At 37.8% G+C, this 22313-nt stretch overlaps 1 protein-coding gene across 1 annotated transcript in view; it reads right to left on the reverse strand.

The window, feature by feature from the left end:
• The window catches only part of NAALADL2 (N-acetylated alpha-linked acidic dipeptidase like 2), an 895965-nt gene that overhangs the window by 317423 nt on the left and 556229 nt on the right, over nt 1–22313 (reverse strand). The window contains exon 11 of the mRNA XM_052645317.1: nt 5293–5439. Within this exon, the coding sequence (XP_052501277.1) occupies nt 5293–5439 (147 nt within the window). The remainder of the gene's footprint in view (nt 1–5292; nt 5440–22313) is intronic.

Below are 22313 nucleotides of genomic sequence, written 5' to 3' on the forward strand. Positions count from 1 at the left end.
ATCAGAATTTATATCAAAGTCATCTAACTTAAAAGGAATTAGTAAGAGTTTCCAAATACTTATGCTACTTGGTTCTCATTTGCTGGGGTACCAAGAGATATTGAAACAATTGTGCAAAAATCTCTGCTATATAAAACCTGTAATACCCTTTTATCTCATTATAATTTAAATGTTAAATGCTCTGTTATAGTGGTAAATTGGGTTTAATATAGAATTTTTCAAGCAGAAGAGCAAAAAATGTAAGGTCAAATAGAGTGAGGAACCAGAGCTTCAAACTGTTGTATAAAACTTGTTAGGGCACGGATTGATCTATTGATATACTAAGAAAGTCAGACCCTCTGACATGCCCTATAGAGAGTAAATATACTGAACTGGAACAAAAATTATATGAAACAGCTGTTAAGTGACAGAAGAAATGTGCATTGGACCGCCAGCTTGTCATAAATATTGCACTCTGAATCAGAAAGCATCTGTCTTTTCATTTTCTTTTCAGTAATCTCTGCATTGTATTTAATCTGTGCAAAATGCTTCTTCTAACAGGTGCAACGATGTTTACAAAGTGAAAACCTTATTTAAATGAAGTTTACAACTAGAGACGTTTCAATTAACAAGGTGATATCTTATGAGGTGGAATAATTCTAACATTTGGCAAAGCCACAGATTGCTTTTCATTTGTGAAATTTAACTATTGTAAAATTAGAGTATAGATGCCAAGAAAAGCTGAAAGATGAAAGGTATTTCAAGCAATCTATGAAATATATGAACATACAGAGAAACTACAGGGAAAACTTACTGGTGAGAATACGGATAGTATGAAATATTGGGAATATTTCTTATAAAATGTCATATTTCATTAAAAAAATATTAGAACTAATAATGTTCAATATCTTTCCCCAAAGTGGTGTCTATAGCACTAGTCTACTTTCTGACAGGTAGTTTTTCTCTTATTATCACTACTTACTTGTGGAAATTGAATATACTAGATTCATAATCAATCTTGCTAGATTAAAGATCCTGTCAGAAATTATAAGACTTGCATTATAATCACCTAAATAAATTATAAATAAATAATTTCTTTAAAAACATGATATAATGTTAGCATACTTAGAATGCATATACAATTTTTAAAGTGAAAGGGACTATAGCTCTAACTGCTTTTACTTAAAATGCAAAGATATTGAGCACAAAGATAACAAACTCAGTTTCTACAGCCTCCAGACAGGTAATAGAGGTGACAGGAGTCTGGTGAAGCATGTGGCCCTTTAGGCTGTTGGATCATTCATTTCCTAACTTTTGGTAGAAAGGGGTGTTGAAGAAATGTTTTTAATATTGTAATTGTAATGCACAATTTCAGAGAAGGCAATGGCAACCCACTCCAGTACTCTTGCCTGGAAAATCCCATGGATGGAGGAGCCTGGTAGGCTACAGTCCATGAGGTTGCTAAGAGTCAGACACGACTGAGCGACTTCACTTTCACTTTTCACTTTCATGCATTGGAGAAGGAAATGGCAACCCACTCCAGTATTCTTGCCTGGAGAATCCCAGGGACAGGGGAGCCTGGTGGGCTGCCGTCTATGGGGTCGCACAGAGTCGGACACGACTGAAGTGACTTAGCAGCAGGAGCAATGCACAATTTAGCCAATAGTTTCCATGGAAAAAAGAATCCATTGCTTTCAGAAATTCAAGTTTTCAATAAAGCTCAGAACAAACAAAAGATATCTGTGGACTGGATCTTTCCCTTGGGCTACAAATTTGCAAACTTTAATGTAATAGTTGGGATTATTGTAATATTTGAGGATTACTGTTAAAGAGATCTAGATAAACTTCTATCTTGGACATTTATTAGCTTTATGATCTTGGATAAGCTACTTGATTTTAAGCTCCATTTCATCCACAGCAAAAAAAAAAAAAAAAAGCCAGTAATAAAAGGTGACTCATAGGGATATTGTAAATGATAAATGAGATAAAGTAATATACCTCAGTTGCTAAATTGCATCCAACTCTTTGCAACCCCATGGACAGTAGCCTGTCAAGCTCCTTTGTCCATGGAATTTTCCAAGCAAAAATAGCGTAGTGGATTGCCATTTCCTTCTACAAGGTAATTTAAAATATTTCCTAATGTAGAACTATTTAGCAAAGCAAGTATTCAATAAGTGGTAAACATTACATATTATATTACACATATAGTATATTATGCAATACATAAACATAATATATATTTTATCTTCATTGCATGGGAAAAGCTCTAATTTCCTTATCTGCTTTTAATAATTGACATAGGATAAATATTCTTTAAAGCATGGATAAAGTCTTTCAATGTTTATAATTCCTCTTAATAACTGCATACAAATATTTATTATAGGTTAACACAGAAAGCAAAGGCTATTATCTGTTCTTTGGACAGTTCACCATACAAAATTGTCTCATCTCAAGCTTTCACATTTTGTAAGGGACAAATCTATTAAATTTTTTTCCCACACTAAAGCAATATAAACAAGGTAATTAGTTATAAAACACAGAAGATTCTCTTTTAATTACTTTTTTTTGGAGACAAATACAGTAGAAAATATTTTGATGATGGGAGTTAGACATTCTGTGTATAATCTGAAAAACTGATTCAGACTAATCCAGTTCTAGGGGATAAACTTTAGCCTGAAGTTTTTGTTATTTAGTCACTAAGTCCTGTCGGACTCATTTGCCACCCCATGTAGCCCGTGAGTTATCCTGGGGAGTTTCACATTATAATCATACCTTCAGAGAACTTGGGATTCCCTGGTGGCTCGGATGGTTAAGAATCTGCCTGTAAGGCGGGAGACTCAAGTTCAATCGCTGGGGTGGGAAGATCTCCTGGAAAAGGGAATAGCAACCCAATCCAATATTCTTGCCTGGAGAACTCCATGGAGAGTGGAACCTGATGGGCTACAGTCCATGGGGTTGCAAAGAGTCAGACATGACTGAGAAACTAACGCCCAACCTCAGAGGACTACACTGGAACCTGTTTCCAAATTTCCTCCCATAATGCCCTCAGATCTTCCAACTCTTCATAACCCACCTAGTCAGCCTTAGAAATATGCTTTTCTTAATGATTAGCAAACTCCTCCCTCCCACTAATGTCTTATCAAAAAAGTTTTGAAACTCCTCCAATAATGTGTAAGTCAGATAATAATAATTCTGATGGTAGCTATGGGTGATGAAGCCTTACTATATACTTAATGTTAGCCAAGTCTCTTACAAGCATGGTAAGCATTTAATCTTTACCATGGCTCTGTAGAGGCTTCCCTGGTGGCTCAGTGGTAAAGAATCTGCCTGTCAAGCAGAAGACGTGAGTTCCATCTTTGAGTCAAAAAGATCCCTTGGAGAAGGAAATGGCAACCCACACCAGTACTCCTGCCTGGAGAAGCCTGTGGACAGAGGAGCCTGATAGGCTATAGTCCCTGGGGTTTCAAAAGAGTTGGACACAACTTTGTGACTAAACAATGGTGCTATAGATTCTGTATACATACGAAGGTTCCCTCATCTATAAAAAACAGTTCTTAAAAAAGTTAAATCATTCTAGAACTTGAATCCAAAATCAAAGCAAAAGTCTCTCAGTTGTATCCGATTCTTTGTGGCCCCATGCACTATACTGCCCATGGAATTCTCCAAGCCAGAATACTGGAGTGGGTAGCCTTTCTCTTCTCCAGGGGAGCTTTTTAACCCAGGGATTGAACCACGGTCTCCTGCATTGCAGGGAGATTCTTTACCAACTGGGCTATCAGGGAAGCCCCCAAAGACAAGTACAGTCTCATTACCAAGGGTATACTGTATTGCCTCTCTAAATTCTTGGCTTAAACTCAACCAGCATGAATTAAACATACATTGAATAAAAGCTTTCTTTCAACGTGCTAACATGACAGGAGCTGGATGGGCTGGGATGGGATGGAGGGAGATAAAAAGATGTTAAAATGTGTCAACTAGGAAAATTAAAAAATGAGTTAATTTCTTAATACATCAATTTCATTAAAGTATATATAGTAGGCTTGGTATGAGAAAAGATACCTCTATACATGTACCCCATTTTCAAATAGCAATAGCATATGAAAATTTAATTTTAAACAGCATAAATCACAGTGATTGCTTTTCTACTACCCAGGAATTTATATACAAAAGGAGTCATCCAGAATTTCTCCCTCCAATACTATAAATTCTTAGTGATCATTTGTAAGTGTCTACTGGTGGGTCAGATGGTAAAGAATCCACTTGAAATGCAGGAGCCCAGGATTCTATCCTTGGGTTGGGAAAATCCCCTGGAGAAGGGAATAGCTATTCACTCCAGTATTCTTGCCTGGGGAATCTCATGGACAGAGGAGCCTGATAGGCTACAGTCCATGGGGTTGCAGAGTCAGACAAAAATGAGTGCCTAATACACACACAGACACACACTGAGGAAATGAAGCGTGAGGGTAGAGGTCTGCAGAGAAGATCACTTTAGCGAAAAACTATCAGACATTAAGAGATTGCGTATCTGATACTGAACCTATAAAAATACAATTTAGATAGAACTTTTTAGGAACATCTGTAACAGAAAAACAAGCAAAGCTTCATTTTCCAGCCACTGTTTTGTTAATGAAATAATTACTTCAAGAAGCACCCCAGAGGCTTTCAAATACCTCCCAGCAAAGAAGGGATAATCTTGTAAAAGAAGGAAAAATCTTTCATTAGGTTTGGATCTATAGAGCAACAGTTTCCTGTGACATAACTCTGAGAAAGATAAAAAGGCTTAAGGTCCAACAGAAGAATGAACACAATTAAGGTGACTCAGGCCTCTGTGATATTCTTTGGGAGAAAACTTCATGTCCTCATAAGAAAAACATAGCATCTTTTTAGGCAAGGAAACTATTGACAAACTTCGGAAAGCTACTCCACAGACTCACATTAATATACAGCAGGTGACACGTACTTTCCCTTGGGCAAGGAGAGGAGAACCTGTTGCATATGTCATCTGTTTCTGTGAATACTGAAGATTACAATTATGTTTTGATGTTAATCCAACAAGTACACATTTCTTGTTGAGAAGCAAGCTGCGAAAATGTGAGTGACAGTATAAATCTTTGTAAATTGAATTCAGCACTATTGAAAAGAGCTGATGTTTTCAAATATTCTTACAAAGCCTCTGAACAAGAATAATTTTCTAAATGAAGCCACTTTTTAGAGTAACCTACTTGGTAAGCAAGATGAATAGCCAAGATAAAATAAAATCCTGCATGTCTGCTATAGATGGTGTGTGTCGTTTGCATTTCTGTAAGCACTCACCTCTAATGCTCTGATGTCCTCATAAGTAAACCTCATGGTGGGAACTCCGAGATGGTTGATGAAGTAATCAGCATCATCCTGCATCTGCTCAGAACTGATATTTGTTTTGGGGCACTGATCTCTTCTGGGACAATTGAACTTATTTTTCTGAAAAACATAATTTAAATTGTTAGCACACACTATACTTCTTAGGCCATTCCTGAACCAACACTATTTGAAACATGGGCCAATATGAGCAGTGTCAATGGCCAGTATGAGCAGTATCAATGACACCCAGGAACTTATTTGAAATATGAACTACAAATGCTTAGACTACAACAATACCCTCCCAAATGGGAACCTTTGAGAACAAAGTCCAGAAATCTTTGTACCAACATTCTTCTACGAGGCTCATGCTCACTGGAGAGTGACTTTAGCACTGGCCTAGATCAAGCTTTGCCTGCTGTGGTTGCTGCAAAAGCATTTTTATTATGCTGTTGCTGCTAAGTCATTTCAGTCATGTCCAACTCTTTAAGACCCCGTGGCCTGTCCTGCCAGGCTCCTCTGTCCAAGGGATTCTTCAGGCAAGAATACTGAAGTGGGTTGCCATGCACTCCTCCAGAGGATCTTCACCCAGGGATCAAACCCACAGCTCTTATGTCTCCTTTATTGGTAGCCAAATTCTGTACACTGGCATCAACCAGGCTTCCCTGGAAGCTCAGCTGGTAAAGAATCGCCTGCAATGCAGGAGACCCTGGTTCCATTCCTGGGTCAGGAAGATACCCTGGAGAAGGGATAGAGTAACCACTTCAGTACCCTTGGGCTTCCCTGGTAGATCAGACAGTAAAGAATCTGCCAGCAATGTGGGAAACCTGGGTTTGATCCCTGGATTGAGAAGATCTCCTGGAGAAGGGAATGGCTACCCACTCTGATATTTTTGCCTAGAGAATTCCATGGTCAGAGGAGCCTGGCAGGCTACTGTCCATGGGATAGCAAAGAATTGGATGCCACTGATTAACTTTCATTTTTACCTGGGAATAGACTTATTATAATCTTTAATGACTCATTAAAAGAGAATGTAGAGTCCCTCAAAGGTTTAATTCTGTCTTTTAAAAAAAGTTTTCCCACAAATATAAAGGATGGTTTCAGTTCAGTTCAGTTCAGTTGCTCAGTCATGTCCGACTCTGTGACGCCATGAACCGCAGCACACCAGGCCTCCCTGTCCATCACCAACTCCCAGAGTTTACCCAAACCCATGTCCATTGTGTCGGTGATACCATCCAACCATCTTATCCTCTGTTGTCCCCTTCTCTTCCTGCCCTCAATCTTTCCCAACATCAGGGTTTTTTCAAATGAGTCAGCTCTCTGCATCAGGTGGCCTATGTATTGGAGTTTGAGCTTCATCATCAGTCTCTCTAATGACCACCCAGGACTGATCTCCTTTAGGATGGACTGGTGGGACTCTTGCAGTCCAAGGGACTCTCAAGAGTCTTCTCCAACACCACAGTTCAAAAGCATCAGGTAGGATATAATTCTATTCTTAAAATAGCTTTTCTAAAAAAAAAAAAACAAAGAAAATAAAGTTCCTCCATTTCTTATTCAAAACTTATCCCCATATGAATTATGAGTATATGCCAAATACCCAAACCAAAGAGAACCACAAAGCTGAGTGCAACCTCTAGGGAAATAAAAAATGATGGACTATTGTTTCTTAAACTAAGAGTTTTCTAGCATATAAAACAAATGACAGTAACTTTAAAAAAATAAAACAAAAAAAAATCAAAATTCAGTTAAATAAGAGTTCCTGTAACTATTATTAAGATTTAAAATGTCTTCTTCAAAAATATTTTCAAAAATCTAGAATATTTCTGTGATGCTATTGTCTCAAGTATGAAATGTGGAAGAATACCAGCCTCTTCAGGAATCATGAGGGGAGTGAGATGACAGTGTGAGAATATCACATATAATATGAGGCAAAAAGTATGTATTCGGTACAAATTTGCCATTGAATCAGCACATAGACTCTTCAATCCCTTCCTATGTTTTTTTGATATGATATAGTTTCAGAAACACTCAAATAAAACCTATCAAAAGATTTAGAAATATGCATTTTAATATTCAGAAACTGATTTATTTCAACTTTTTTCAGCTATAGTGCTAGATCCTTCAAACATATAATAATGTTTCAATACTTACCTATTTTTTTGAGGTACTAATACAGGGAGGCTACTACTACTGTGGGCAGGAATCCCTCAAAAGAAATGGAGTAGCCATCATGGTCAACAAAAGAGTTCAAAATGCAGCACTTGGATGCAATCTCAAAAACGACAGAATGATCTCTGTTCATTTCCAAGGCAAACCATTCAATATCACAGTTATCCAAGTCTATTCCCCAACCAGTAATGCTAAAGAAGCTGAAGTTGAATGGTTTTATGAAGACCTACAAGACCTTTTAGAACTAACACCAAAAAAGATGTCCTTTTCATTATAGGGACTGGATGCAAAAGTAGGAAGTCAAGAAACACCTGGAGTAACAGGCAAATTTGGCCTTGGAAGCAGGGCAAAGACTAATAGAGTTTAGCCAAGAAAATTCACTCATCATAGCAAACACCCTCTTCCAACAGCACAAGAGAAGACTCTACACATGGACATCACCAGATGGTCAACACCGAAATCAGATTGATTCTATTCTTTGCAGCCAAAGATGGAGAAGCTCTATACAGTCAACAAAAACAAGACCAGGAGCTGACTGTGGCTCAGATCATGAACTCCTTATTACCAAATTCAGACTCAAATTGAAGAAAGTAGGGAAAACCACTAGACCATTCAGGTATGACCTAAATCAAATCCCTTATGATTATACAATGGAAGATGATTATACAATAGAAGTGAGAAATAGATTTAAGGGCCTAGATCTGATAGATAGAGTACCTGATGAACTATGCAATGAGGTTCGTGTCATTGTACAGGAGACAGGGATCAAGACCATCCCCATGGAAAAGAAATGCAAAAAAGCAAAATGGCTGTCTGGGGAGGGCTTACAAATAGCTGTGAAAAGAAGAGAGGTGAAAAGCAAAGGAGAAAAGGAAAGATATAAGCATCTGAATGCAGAGTTACAGAGAATAGCAAGAAGAGATAAGAAAGCCTTCTTCAGTGATCAATGCAAAGAAATAGAGGGAAAGAACAGAATGGGAAAGACTAGAGATCTCTTCAAGAAAATTAGAGATACCAAGGGAACATTTCATGCAAAGATGGGCTCGATGAATGACAGAAATGGTATGGACCTAACAGAAGCAGAAGATATTAAGAAGAGGTGGCAAGAATACATGGAAGAACTGTACAAGAAAGATCTTCACGACCCAGATAATCATGATGATGTGACCACTAATCTAGAGCCAGACATCCTGGAATGTAAAGTCAAGTGGTCCTTGGAAAGCATCACTACGAACAAAGCTAGTGGAGGTGGTAGAATTCCAGTTGAGCTGTTTCAAGTCCTGAAAGATGATGCTGTGAAAGTCCTGCACTCAATATGCCAGCAAATTGGAAACCTCAGCAGTGGCCTCAGGATGGGAAAAGGTCAGCCTTCATTCAAATCCCAAAGAAAGGCAATATCACAGAATGCTCAAACTACCGCACAATTGCACTCATCTCACATGCTAGTAAAGTAATGCTCAAAATTCTTCAAGCCAGGCTTCAGCAGTACGTGAACTGTGAACTTCCTGATGTTCAAGCTGGTTTTAGAAAAGGCAGAGGAACCAGAGATCAAATTGCCAACATCTCCTGGATCGTGGAAAAACCAACAGAGTTCCAGAAAGACATCTCTTTCTGTTTTATTGACTATGTTAAAGCCTTTGACTGTGTGGATCACAATAAAATGTGGAAAATTCTGAAAGAGATGGGAATACCAGACCACCTGACCTGCCTCTTGAGAAATCTGTATGCAGGTCAGGAAGCAGCAGTTAGAACTGGACATGGAACAACAGACTGGTTCCAAACAGGAAAAGGAGTACGTCAAAGCTGTATACTGTCACCCTGCTTATTTAACTTGTATGCAGAGTACATCATGAGAAACGCTGGAATGGAAGAAACACAAGCTGGAATCAAGATTGCTGGGAGAAATATCAATCACCTCAGATATGCAAATGACACCATCCTTATGGCAGAAAGTGAAGAGGAACTAAAAAGCCTCTTGAAGAAAGTGAAAGAGGAGAGTCAAAAAGTTGGCTTAAAGCTCAACATTCAGAGAACGAAGATCATGGCATCTGGTCCCATCACTTCATGGGAAATAGATGGGGAAACAGTGGAAACAGTGTCAGACTTTATTTTTTGGGCTCCAAAATCACTGCAGATGGTGACTGCGGCCATGAAATTAAAAGACGCTTACTCCTTGGAAGGAAAGTTATGACCATCCTAGAGAGCATAGTCAAAAGCAGAGACATTACTTTGCTGACTAAGGTCCGTCTAGGCAAGGCTGTGTTTTTTCCAGTAGTCATGTATGGATGTAAGAGTTGGACTGTGAAGAAGGCTGAGCACCGAAGAACTGTGGTGTTGGAGAAGACTCTTGAGAGTCGCTTGGACTGCAAGAGATCCAACCAGTCCATTCTGAAGAAGATCAGCCCTGGGATTTCTTTGGAAGGAATGATGCTAAAGCTGAAACTGCAAAACTTTGGACACCTCATGCGAAGAGTTGACTCATTGGAAAAGACTCTGATGCTGGGAGGGATTGAGGGCAGTAGGAAAAGGGGACGACAGAAGATGAGATGGCTGGATGGCATCCCTAACTCGATGGACATGAGTCTGAGTGAATTCCGGGAGTTGGTGATGGAAAGGGAGGCCTGGCGTGCTGCGATTCATGGGGTCGCAAAGAGTTGGACATGACTGAGTGACTGAACTGAACTGAATACAGGGAGGATACATATGTACACATATGGTTAATTCATGTTGATATATGACAGAAATCAAACCAATATTATAAAGTAATCAATGCAAAATAAATAGATATCAAAAAAAAGAAAGATATTTGCAACAATGTTTAAATCAGTTAAAATGGAAAGTTGGTGTAAGGATTTATAAACTAGGCAAGGTTTCAGATTCACTTCATTTACAAATATCTTGCGTAATTAGATAGCACCATGTGGTGCTAGGGGTGAAGAATCCACCTGCCAATACGTGAGAACCGAGAGAGGCAGGTTTCATCCCTGGGTTGGGAAGATCCCCCTGCAGTAGGAAATGGCGACCCACTCCAGTATTCTTGCCTCAAAAATCTCATGAAATTTTTGAGGAACCACAGAAGCCTGGTGGCTACAGAGAGTTAAACACGACTGAGCAAAACAGCTAACCACTAAGCACTAGGTAACTAAGTACTTTGGGAATAAAAAGTAATGTGTGCTCTAGTATACAGTGTAATGAGAAACCTAGTGCTTTTCATGGTGACCTCCCCACCACATACACACACACACCGATTCTTTCCTTTAAAAGCTTAGTTTTCTGAAAAGATAATGAATCCTCTTTCACTCCTTCATATCCTCGTGGGGCCAAGACCCCTAGAGGTTTAATACCAACTGGAAGACTTTAAGGAATGTCTAAAGAAGTTCAGTTCAGTTCAGTCACTCAGTCATGTCCAACTCTTTGCGACCCCATGAATCGCAGCACGCCAGGCCTCCCTGTCCATCACCAACTCCCAGAGTTCACTCAGACTCACGTCCATCAAGTTAGGGATGCCATCCAGTCATCTCATCCTCTGTCATCTCATGAGCTACCCTTAAGTACTGGAACATGAAAAGCAAAGAGACCACTTAACATCACGTAAGAAATCCCAAGTATATCTGAGAGATCCAGGTAACTAATTGTTGCACCAGAATAGACTTTTTTCTAATTGAATTTGATTGCACTGAGCGGTCAAGAACTCTGCAGTGTCCCATGACTAGTGTCTTACAGTTTGGCTGCTTCGTTCATTCAAATGTACTGTGTGGTGACTGGAGGCATTTGAGTTTGTGAAACTGTTGCACCCTTTTATGTTATTAATAGGTTTTGATGGAATCTAGTCTCTTTCCAGACTCTAGGCAATAAAATTAAAATTTATTTTTTAAGTGATCTACTTTCCCTTTCTGCAGCAACATTTACATCTCTTTGAGATGGTACATGTACCCTATTCATCATCAATGAAAATATAGGTTTTGTTTCATTTTGTATACATAACTCTTACATTCACTCTAAACATCATCCATGCTCCTTAGACAGAATTTTTTCTCAACAGGCATGGATAAAAATTGACATTTTTCAATTCTATGAGCTATCTGTAAAAACTGTTTTTAATTAAAGTTCTAAAAATAACAGTGGTTTTAAATGTTGATATCACTTTTACTCAGTTATCATTGTTATAGTTTCCCTCTCACAAAAGGTAATAATTTCCCATATATGCAAGTTGCTAAAATGGGAGAAATGATCAACTCCAACCAATGCTTACATCCTTTGTTTTATCTAACATTTACTCGAAGCATGATTCTTGTTTTGCCTCAGTTTTTTACTGAACCCAAGCATTCATCCCCAAACCAGAACAGATTCTGTAGTCTTTCTGTTTTTTCCAAGAAGAACTATACAAAAAAGATCTTCACAACCCAGATAATCATGATGGTGTGATCACTCACCTAGAGCCAGACATCCTGGAATGGGAAATCAAGTGGGCCTTAGAAAGCATCACTATGAACAAAGCTAGTGGAGGTGATGGAATCCCAGTTGAGCTGTTTCAAATCCTGAAAGATGATGCTGTGAAGGTGCTGCACTCAATATGCCACCAAATTTGGAAAACTCAGCAGTGGCCACAGGACTGGAAAAAGTCAGTTTTCATTCCAATTCCAAAGAAAGGCAGTGCCAGAGAATGCTCAAACTACCACACAATTGCACTCATCTCACACGCTAGTAAAGTAATGCTTAAAATTCTCCAAGCCAGGCTTCAGCAATACGTGAACCATGAACTTCCAGATGTTCAAGCTGGTTTTAGAAAAGGCAGACGAACCAGAGATCAAATTGCCAACATCTGCTGGATCGTGGAAAAAGCAAGAGAGTTCCATAAAAACATCGATTTCTGCTTTATTGATTATGCCAAAGCCTTTGACTGTGTGGATCACAATAAACTGTGGAAAATTCTGAAAGAGATGGGAATACCAGACCACCTGACCTGCCTCTTGAGAAACCTATATGCAGGTCAGGAAGCAACAGTTAGAACTGGACATGGAACAACAGACTGGTTCCAAATAGGAAAAGGAGTATGTCAAGGCTGTATATTGTCACCCTGCTTATTTAACTTATATGCAGAGTGCATCATGAGAAACGCTGGTCTGGATGAAGCACAAGCTGGAATCAAGATTGCCGGGAGAAATATCAATCACCTCAGAAATGCAGATGACACCACCCTTATGGCAGAAAGTAAAGGGGAACTTAAAAGCCTCTTGATGAAAGTGAAAGAGGAGAGTGAAAAAGTTGGCTTAAAGCTCAACATTCAGAAAACGAAGATCATGACATCCGGTCCCATCACTTCATGGGAAATAGATGGGGAAACAGTGTCAGACTTTATTTTTTGGGCTCCAAAATCACTGCAGATGGTGATTGCAGCCATGAAATTAAAAGACTCTTACTCCTTGGAAGGAAAGTTATGACCAACCTAGACAGCATATTCAAAAGCAGAGACATTACTTTGCCAATAAAGGCCCATCTAGTCAAGGCTATGGTTTTTCCAGTGGTCATGTATGGATGTGAGAGTTGGACCGTGAAGAAAGATGAGTGCCAAAGAACTGATGCTTTTGAACTGTGGTATTGGAGAAGACTCCTGAGCGTCCCTTGGACTGCAAGGAGATCCAACCAGTCCATTCTGAAGGAGATCAACCCTGGGATTTCTTTGGAAGGAATGATGCTGAAGTTGGAACTTCAGTACTTTGGCCACCTCATGCGAAGAGTTGACTCATTGGAAAAGATTCTGATGCTGGGAGGGATTGGGGGCAGGAGGAGAAGGGGACGACAGAAGATGAGACGGCTGGATGGCATCACTGACTCGATGGATGTGAGTCTGAGTGAACTCCGGGAGTTGGTGATGGACAGCGAGGCCTGGCGTGCTGCGATTCATGGGATCGCAAAAAGTCGGACACGACTGAGCGACTGAACTGAACTGAATCCCATTGCATAGCTTTAATATTTTCATTGCCATCAGTCTATTTCTGTGATGTCTTCTAGCTACATCATTGCTTTCATTTTTTGTGTTTTTCAGGCAAATAAAACAAGCAATATCCAGCCTTCAGTATCACATTTCCTAAAATCCTTCTGAATCCTTTCCCCTACTCTGGCTTGCTTTACTTCACTCGTCTATGGAAAAGTCTACATCTTTTCTCTAAAAGTGTGTATTGCCTCCTCTGTCACACATAAACTCTTTCGTAAACTAATTCTAAGATGTCAATGGGGTGAATATTATCAGAATTGTTTTTAAATAATGTTTTGACAGTTAAGATCTCTTAAACCACATCTCTGGTACTAATATGGACTATTTAGGTAGGGAGAACAGAGTGCAGAATAGGCTTGCACAGCCCAAAGTGTAGCTGGGCCCTATAGCTGAAGGCACTGGACTATTGAGTCTCCTGTCAAAATGAAGCCCAATGAAGAGTAAAAGATTCAAGAAAGTCAACCCAAGTTTGGAAGATCAGGGGTGACACAGAATTCCCTAAGGAGCCTTCCTGGGGCCTATCCTTTAACTACTGAGTTTCCCCATAAAATCTTGTGGAGAGCTTACCTGGCCAGTGCTTCTGTCCCTCCCTCTGTCTCCCCTAGTACCTTATTTTCTACCACCCACTCTCATATTTAACCAGGGACGAGAGGCAGAACTATAGGATCCTCAAGCCTATGCTTATTTTGTTCTTTTGTTCCTAACTACTTTCAGAGTAAAATAGGGTTAAAAAGAACCCAATTTTTAGATTGAATCATCTAGAGATTTCCCTTAAGAGGGAAACATTCCTGGCACACAAAACCTATCTTCTAAATCTTTTTATTATTCACTACTTTAAATTCTAGGCCAAACTCACAGACCTGAAGTGATCCTAAATCTGTATTCTAATTTAATATAAATTGTTTTCTCTCACAGCAGTGAAGTGGATTGTAATGGATCCATATCAGGTAACAGATGCTGATCTACTCAACCTCTAAAAGCACTATTATCTGAGAGGGAAGTAGAAAATTTATTTTTTTCACTTTTCTAGAAGTTAGCCACCACAAGTGAGAGAAGATTGGTAACACATTTGTACAGATCAATAATTTTTTAAAATTTATTTACAAGGCTGAATAAATACAAATTAAGTATTTCATTCAAGGAGTTCAAAATGTTTCACACTTAATGTTTTATACCAGACATGTTTATTCCAGTTTATAAAATAATCAAGTTCAGACAAAAGCCATGATTATGTCACATTTAATTTCCTATCACTAGTCTGTTGAAGACCTGAAATGAAATCATAACCTCAATCCTAAATCAGTAAGCTTTTTGCAAGTATACTTTTAAGCTGAAAGGAATAACCTCTTAGTAAATTATTATATAAGTGAGCTATAAAGACATTCAATTCAGTTCAATTCAGTTCAGTCTCTCAGTCGTATCCGACTCTTTGCAACCCCATAAAGACATTAAGTCAACATTTGCATTAGTTGACTAGCAATACCAAGACACATTGACAGGTGTCTATAGTATTTGAAAATATGTTTAATAATTCAAACATTTTATTTCTGCTTTCCCTTGCTTACATATTCACCCTACGTACTTAAGAAATCTAAGACGACCACTTACTCAAAAAGCAAAAATTAAACATTCAAAATTAAAGTACTGCATTCTACATATTATAATAAAATTAAGTCACCTTATATTCATTCAGCATTATTTTGTAATTTTATTTGGGCAGAAGCAATTTATCATTCTGATTTTCACACAGTATAAAAATGTTCAAATTGTGATCATAATGTCTATGATATTTTAAAAATTATTTTTTATAGGTACTAGGATGATTAATTTTATGTGTTAACTTGTCTAGGACATGAGGTACCCAGATATTTGCTCAATATTATTCTGGGAATGACTTTAAGGGTGATTTTAGATGAAATTTTCATTTGAATTGGTAGATTGATTAAAGCAGATCGCCCTCCCTAATGTGGATGGGCCTAATTCAATCAATTTAAGGCCTAAATAGAACAAAAAGCAGAACTTCCCACCAGAAAGGAAGAACTCCTCCTCCCTGACTGCCTTGAAGTGGGACATCGATCTTTTCTTTTTCTGTATTCAGCTGAAACATCAGTTTTCTTGGGTCTCAAGTCTCCTGGTATTTGGGCCAGAACTTATACCAGCAGTTCTCTTGGGTCTCCAACTGGCCAAATGCAGATTTTGGGACCCTGGAGAACGCTGATTTATATGGACACTCTTAGATGGTTGGTCACCTAGTTGCATAAGAAATTTCAATCAGAACCAGTGAAAAAATAACCTTTAATCATACTGAGAAGAACATTTTGTTGTTTTTTGATCAACTGAAAGTGGTTTCACACAATTTTATTATTTTTTAACTTCAGAATTTATAAACATGATCCCAGGCAATGTGAACACATAAACAGGTGAGAAATCATAGAGAAAGGACTACATTTTGAAATTGGAAAGAATCTAAAAATCCTAACGCCCCAAGGTGATTATCTTGAGCTCCACAGAAAGAATTTAGATCAATGAAACTAATGGACAAAAAAAAAAAAAAAAGGCATTTTTATATTCACTTAATTCTAACTGAAATTTAATATTTCATTCAAATGTGACGATACCATAAAACCAATACTGCTAGCATTATTTGTGACTTTGTGAACTAAATGAAATCAGGCACTTTCATTTCACATTTCAGTTGTTGTATAAGCTCACCACTAATTTTCAAAGAAGAAAGTTATGAGATACTTTGCTGAATTTTGATATTTAATGTGTCAATTTTTAAATGTTTGTATAATACTAAAATGTATACTTTTATATTTAGTTAAGTGCACTTTGATACAATTTGTTTATTTTGTCATCGTGTGTATTTAAATCCAAGCATTTTATAATATTATTTCTGAGAATTAGTCTATATAGGACTTGCCAGCCTCTCAAACTGTTCCATAGGGGAGATATATCCTTGCAAAACAGTTTCATCTTACAAATTAGGAAACTGAGGCTTCCAAATCAACAGATCTTGGGCTCCAAAACCATTGTGGATGATGATTGTAGCCATAAAATTAAAAGACACTTGCCCCTTGGAAGGAAAGCTATGATCAACCTAGACAGCATATTAAAAAGCAAAGACATCATTTTGCTGACAAAGGTCCATAGAGTCAAAGCTATGGTTTTTCCAGTAGTTATGCACAGATGTGAGAGTTGGGCCATAAAAAGAAGGGTGAACACTGAAGAATTGATGCTTTCGAACAGTGGTGCTAGAGAAGACTCTTGAGAGTCCCTTGAACTGCAAGGAGATCAAACCAATCAGTTCTAAAGGAAATCAACCCTGAATATTCATTGGAAGAACTGATGCTGAAGCTGAAGCTCCAATACTTTAGCCGCCTGATATGGAGAGCTGACTCAATGGAAAAGACCCTGTTACTGGGAAAGATTGAAGGTAGGAGGAAAAGGGATCAACAGAGGATGAGATGGTTGGATGGCATCACTGACTCAATGGACATGACTGCACAAACTCTGGGAGATAGTGAAGGACAGGGAAGACCGGTGTGTTGCAGTCCATGGGGTTGCAAGAGTCAGACATGACTTAGTGACTAACAACAACAACAAATCAACAGAATCAGGATTTGATTCCAGGTCTTCTCACTCCAAATGTAATGCTTTTTCCTCTCTATCATGTTTATATTAATGTATTAATACAAACATTAATGTATTAACATTAGTATATCAACTTTACATTTGTTCTTCCTAGGATTCTAAGATTTTTGTTTTAAGTCATATTCAATTACTGGATATAATTGTAACAAACTGTACCTGTGGCAACTCTTCAATGCTTAGCTATTGTGTTTATCATGTGTTCTTTATTTATTTAGCTTGTATTTTTATGCCAGTATGTTAAGTTGCTATTTAGGAAGTAATTCTTAATAATGAATTATAGAACTGCTCTAATAATCTTTGAGAGGAAACAAGTTATGTTTACTACTTTCTTTAGTATTTTAAACTAGAAACTTAAGTTATTCTTAACATCAGCATCTGGTATTGAGTTCTTTATACATAAAATATACTTTCAAAATGGCAAACCTATTTTTAAAAAATCAATAGATACATTGGCATGCCGTTTAAATATGTTAAATTCAGTAGGGGAAAAATAGCTTTTTACTTTAAAGTGGCAATTTTAAACTCATAAAATGGAACTTTGAAAATCTCCCATATCTCAAGGTTTCTACGAAGGTTTTAAAACCTACTCCCATGGTGTTAACAAAGTATTTTCAGCCTTAAGAGGTGAATGATTACTATTTTTCTAGTACACTCAAGTAGAATTGGCAAACTGAAAAACACACTCTAATTCTGTTAGATTTTTAAACCACAATCTTGTTATTGAATATAGAAAAATATAACTTTACATTTGAAATAATTCAAACTGTATTTAAAATATATTTATGAACTAATGAATGCTTTAAAGAGCACCCTGCTGCTGCTAAGTAACTTCAGTCACATCTGACTCTGTGTGACCCCATAGATGGCAGCCCACCAGGCTCCCACGTCCCTGGGATTCTCCAGGCAAGAACACTGGAGTGGGTTAAAGATCACTCTGTAAAGGTGCAAATGGAAAAGAATAAAGACATTTGTCCTTGTTTTTAGTGTAACTTCTAACTTATATCCTCATCCATGCCAAACTCTAGTTCTTTTCTCCTTCCACTTCCCTGACCAACTTCAGGTCCCTGACCAAGAGACACATAAGGCAGAAGACCTACTTATCTTTTATTTCTCTCCATTGAAGGCTTTTTGATGCAATAAAAACAAGTATGTTATTTTTAAAACTATAAGATATCAACACTTCAGCTTTGTTGGGTTTAAATAAAGATCTCAGCCAATAGACTTCATTCATGGTCCAGTAGTTGAGAGTCTGCCCTGTAATGCAGGGAATGTGCGTTCGATCCCTGGGGGAATTAAGACCCTACATCCCTGTAGTAAATAAACCGGTGGACCATGACTAGAAAGCTGGCTTGCTTCAACTACTGAAGCCTGCACCCTCTGGAGCAAACATGTCACAACTACTGAGCCCACAACGTGACTAGAGAGTCTGTGCACTGTGATGAAAGATCATGAGGGTCACAACTAAGATTACCCAAGATGGCCAAATAAATAAATTAAAAAAAAATCTCAATTAATAAAATAGTATCTACTCTATGCTATCTTATACCACAATACGTTTCAGATGAATCCATTTTTAAAATATAAGAATCTAAACAATAAAAGTGAGTGAAGAGTGAAGTCCCTCAGTTGTGTCCGACTCTTTGCAACCCCATGGACTGTAGCCTACAAGGCTTCTCTGTCCATGGAATTTTCCAGGCAAGAGCACGAGTGGGTTGCCTTTTCCTTCTCCAGGGGATCTTCCCGACCCAGGGATTGAACCCAAGTCTCCCATACTGCAGGCAGACGCTTTACCGTCTGAGCCACCAGGGAAGTAGAACAATAAATTAGAACCATAAGTAGAATGGTTCTCTAAAAAGGTAGAACCATAAACAGTAGAAGATAATTTTAATAATCTTATTAGAATACAAAAGACAAACTCAAAAGACAAAAAAGATTTACTAGTCCAACTACATAAAATTGTAACTTTTCTGCATAACAAAAATTACCATAAACAGGAATAATTGAAAATGTAGAAGGAAAATAGTTACAATTTATTCTACAGGCAAATGGTTAATGTCTGTAATGGATAAAGAAAAAAGACTGAAAAGTTAAAAAAAAAAAGCAATGAATATTAACTCACATGTCATAGGAATAAATAATTATAAATGGCTTTTATATATAAAATACATATAAAGTGTCTCTTATAATTACTTTACAGAAAACTTTGGCAAGTTTGATTATAGATTGCATTGGAGAGGATGTGGGAATTCTAGTGCCTCATATACTGCTGAAGAAAAAACTAAGACAAACTTTATGTGTCCAACTCTTTGCAACCCCATGGACTATAGCCCACCAGGCTCCTCCGTCCATGGGATTCTCCAGGCAAGAATACTGGAGTGGGTTGCCATTTTCTTCTCCAGGGGACCTTCCTAACCCAGGGATCAAACCCAGGTCTCCCACATTGCAGGCAGATGCTTTAACCTCTGAGCTACCAGGGAAGCCCAAATAAATGATATTAGATTTATTTAAAGGAAAAACATGCTGCCTTGAGGAAATGAAGGTACTTTTGCAAATGGATAAGACAATCTCTAAGATAAATTTTACATTCTTAATAAAAAGATTAAAAGAAGATTATATATCATTGTCATTTGTGTTTTATTTCTGAAAGTAAAATTTTGAAGAAGTGTATGTATATGCTCTATTTCAGCTGACCCTCTGTACCTGTGGATGTACTTTGCCATTTCATATAAGGGATTTGAGTATCCTCAGATTTTGGTATGGGATGAGGATGGGGAGGCTGTCATGAATCAATCCCTGCAAATGCTGAGGGGCAACTGCGTATGCAAATAATATTTGCCTCTGGGGAGAGGTACTGGTGCGACAAACAGGCTTAGGAGAAAGACTTTTCATTGTCTACCTGTTTATAACTTCTGAATTTTCAATCTGTGATTGAATTATCTGACCCCTGCCCAAATTACATGTTCCAAATCCCCTCTGAACTTATAGTCTATGTTCCCAATTCTAAGATTCCCTTGATTGTAAGAAATATCATTTAAAACAGATTTTCTTGAATAGTAGAGGAAAGAAAGAAACCACTAACAGGCATCTCACAGTTTCAGAAATATTAACATTTTATAGAATGTCCATGCCTAGAAAGATGGGTTATTTAGAGTTGTATTGCTGGCAACCATTTAATATAAGAAGGTCAATTTAGGATTATCAAAAATCTATGAAGCATTGGGGGAGGAGACAAATGACAGTAACTGCCATTTCAATTTAATAGGGAAGAAAAGGTTCAAATATAGAGGATTTGGGAATAGATACAAAAACATGAGGCCCTTGATAGGGTAGGGGGTCACCAAAGTAGGCATTCTAAATAACCAAGAGGATACTGGGAGAGAAAAGAGAGACAAAAGACAGCAGGGAAAACAGAAAAAACTCTATTCATTTAATTATTATGATTTCCTTAAGGACAATTCTTGCTTACGTGGTTTGCCTGTGTTTATATTTTCTAGACACATATCAAACAATGATCAAAATATGTTAAAGACAGACCATCTCACTTATTACAAGGAGACATTTACAGAAGGATTTGTCATTTACAAACAGACATATTATAGTGAAACCCTGTGAAATGGGTAAAATAAATATTATTATCCCATATTGTGGACTAAAAGCTTTGCTATTCTCTAATGATGTAAGGATAGAAAATGGAGCAACATTCAGTGATTTCTAAATTAGTTTTTATGTTACTCCCTCCCCCACTTACTCCCATCTCTTGTCCAGTGTCTTTTCCCTCCAGCTTAACTAGGGCAATAAGGAAGGAGTACAGAATCTGTACATAAAACGCTGGTGGCCTGTTGACTAATCAACTAAATTAAAATCACTTTTCAGTTTAAGAGAAACAGTGACTTAAAGTATCAGATTAAAAGACTCCATAGATCCCTTAGTCACTTTGGAATTTCTGTAATATGTTTGCAGATGGTCACTGCAATAGCTAAGCCTATTTCTTCATGAAATACAAACTATATATAGAATGACAACCTCAGAGCCCTTTCAAAAGATGGTACTCTGATTATATCTAAATGAAACTGTGCACATATTGAAAAGGTAAAGCAGAACCATCCAAATTGACCTTTGGCCAACACACTGGATGAAAGCACACTCCTCTTGGGTATAATTCCTATAGGACTATTAATGACCAAAAGAATCAAAATATAGATTTTATGTCACAGTGAAGGATAACAATTCTGGCTTCACAGTGCGTTTCTATGCTGAGGAATTGGCTGACATAACATAACTTCAGCTATTATATCACCAGCTTTCTTGAGGTTTGTCTTAAATAGCTTCTCCTAGCCTTACAGGCAATGCTGTTTTAAATAATCCAATGTCAGCATTTTAGTGATATATTCCAGCTGCCAGGCATTAGAAAAAAAAAAACCAAAAACTGAAAAACCTAACCAGTTTTCAATTCAACATTAACTGTCTCAAGCTGCAAATATATTTAATGAAATATTTAAACAAAATTATCCACAGATGAAACAATTTAGCAACTTTACTCAAAAAAAAAAAAAAAAAAAAAAAAAAAAACCACACCTGTACAGCCAAAAGCAAGAAAACAGTTGGAAATACTCTGCATATATTTTGCATCATTTAGTAGACAGCCAGAGGAAGTTTGCAATCCTCTCTATGACCAGGGTTATGGGGCAGCTGTAAGTCAGGAGGGTGCTTTCTGGTTTTTTAGCGGTAATTCATTTAATTTTAGGAGGAAACAGGGAGAAAAAGCTAAAAAATGCAGACTTGGCAAGCAGGAGGGCAAAAGGATTTTGGTGGCAAACCATCACATATTACCATTTCAAGCAAGTGAAGTGCTGAGTGTGAGAAATCAGGAAAAGGGAAGAATACCATCAGCAGTACTATGTCTCACACTGAGGAGGGCAACATCATGGCATAACCCTAAAGCCCTGGGCCAAAATATCTGCTAGCCTAGGGATGCTTTTGCTAGAATAAGTCCATCAGAGAGTAGCCACTGTGTGTCTAAGGAGCACTGACCATAGGGCACCCAGACACCCCCCATGACTGTCAACCCCAGGCCCATCCCTATATATGTGAACTTTCTTTGCACCATATATAGACCCGTTGTTTTGGTCAGCATGTACCAGGAAGTCTTATATCAGTGTTTTAATTTAATTCTTCTTTG

Source organism: Budorcas taxicolor, chromosome 1 (genome assembly GCF_023091745.1).
Source record: "Budorcas taxicolor isolate Tak-1 chromosome 1, Takin1.1, whole genome shotgun sequence".
Taxonomy (NCBI): domain Eukaryota; kingdom Metazoa; phylum Chordata; class Mammalia; order Artiodactyla; family Bovidae; genus Budorcas; species Budorcas taxicolor.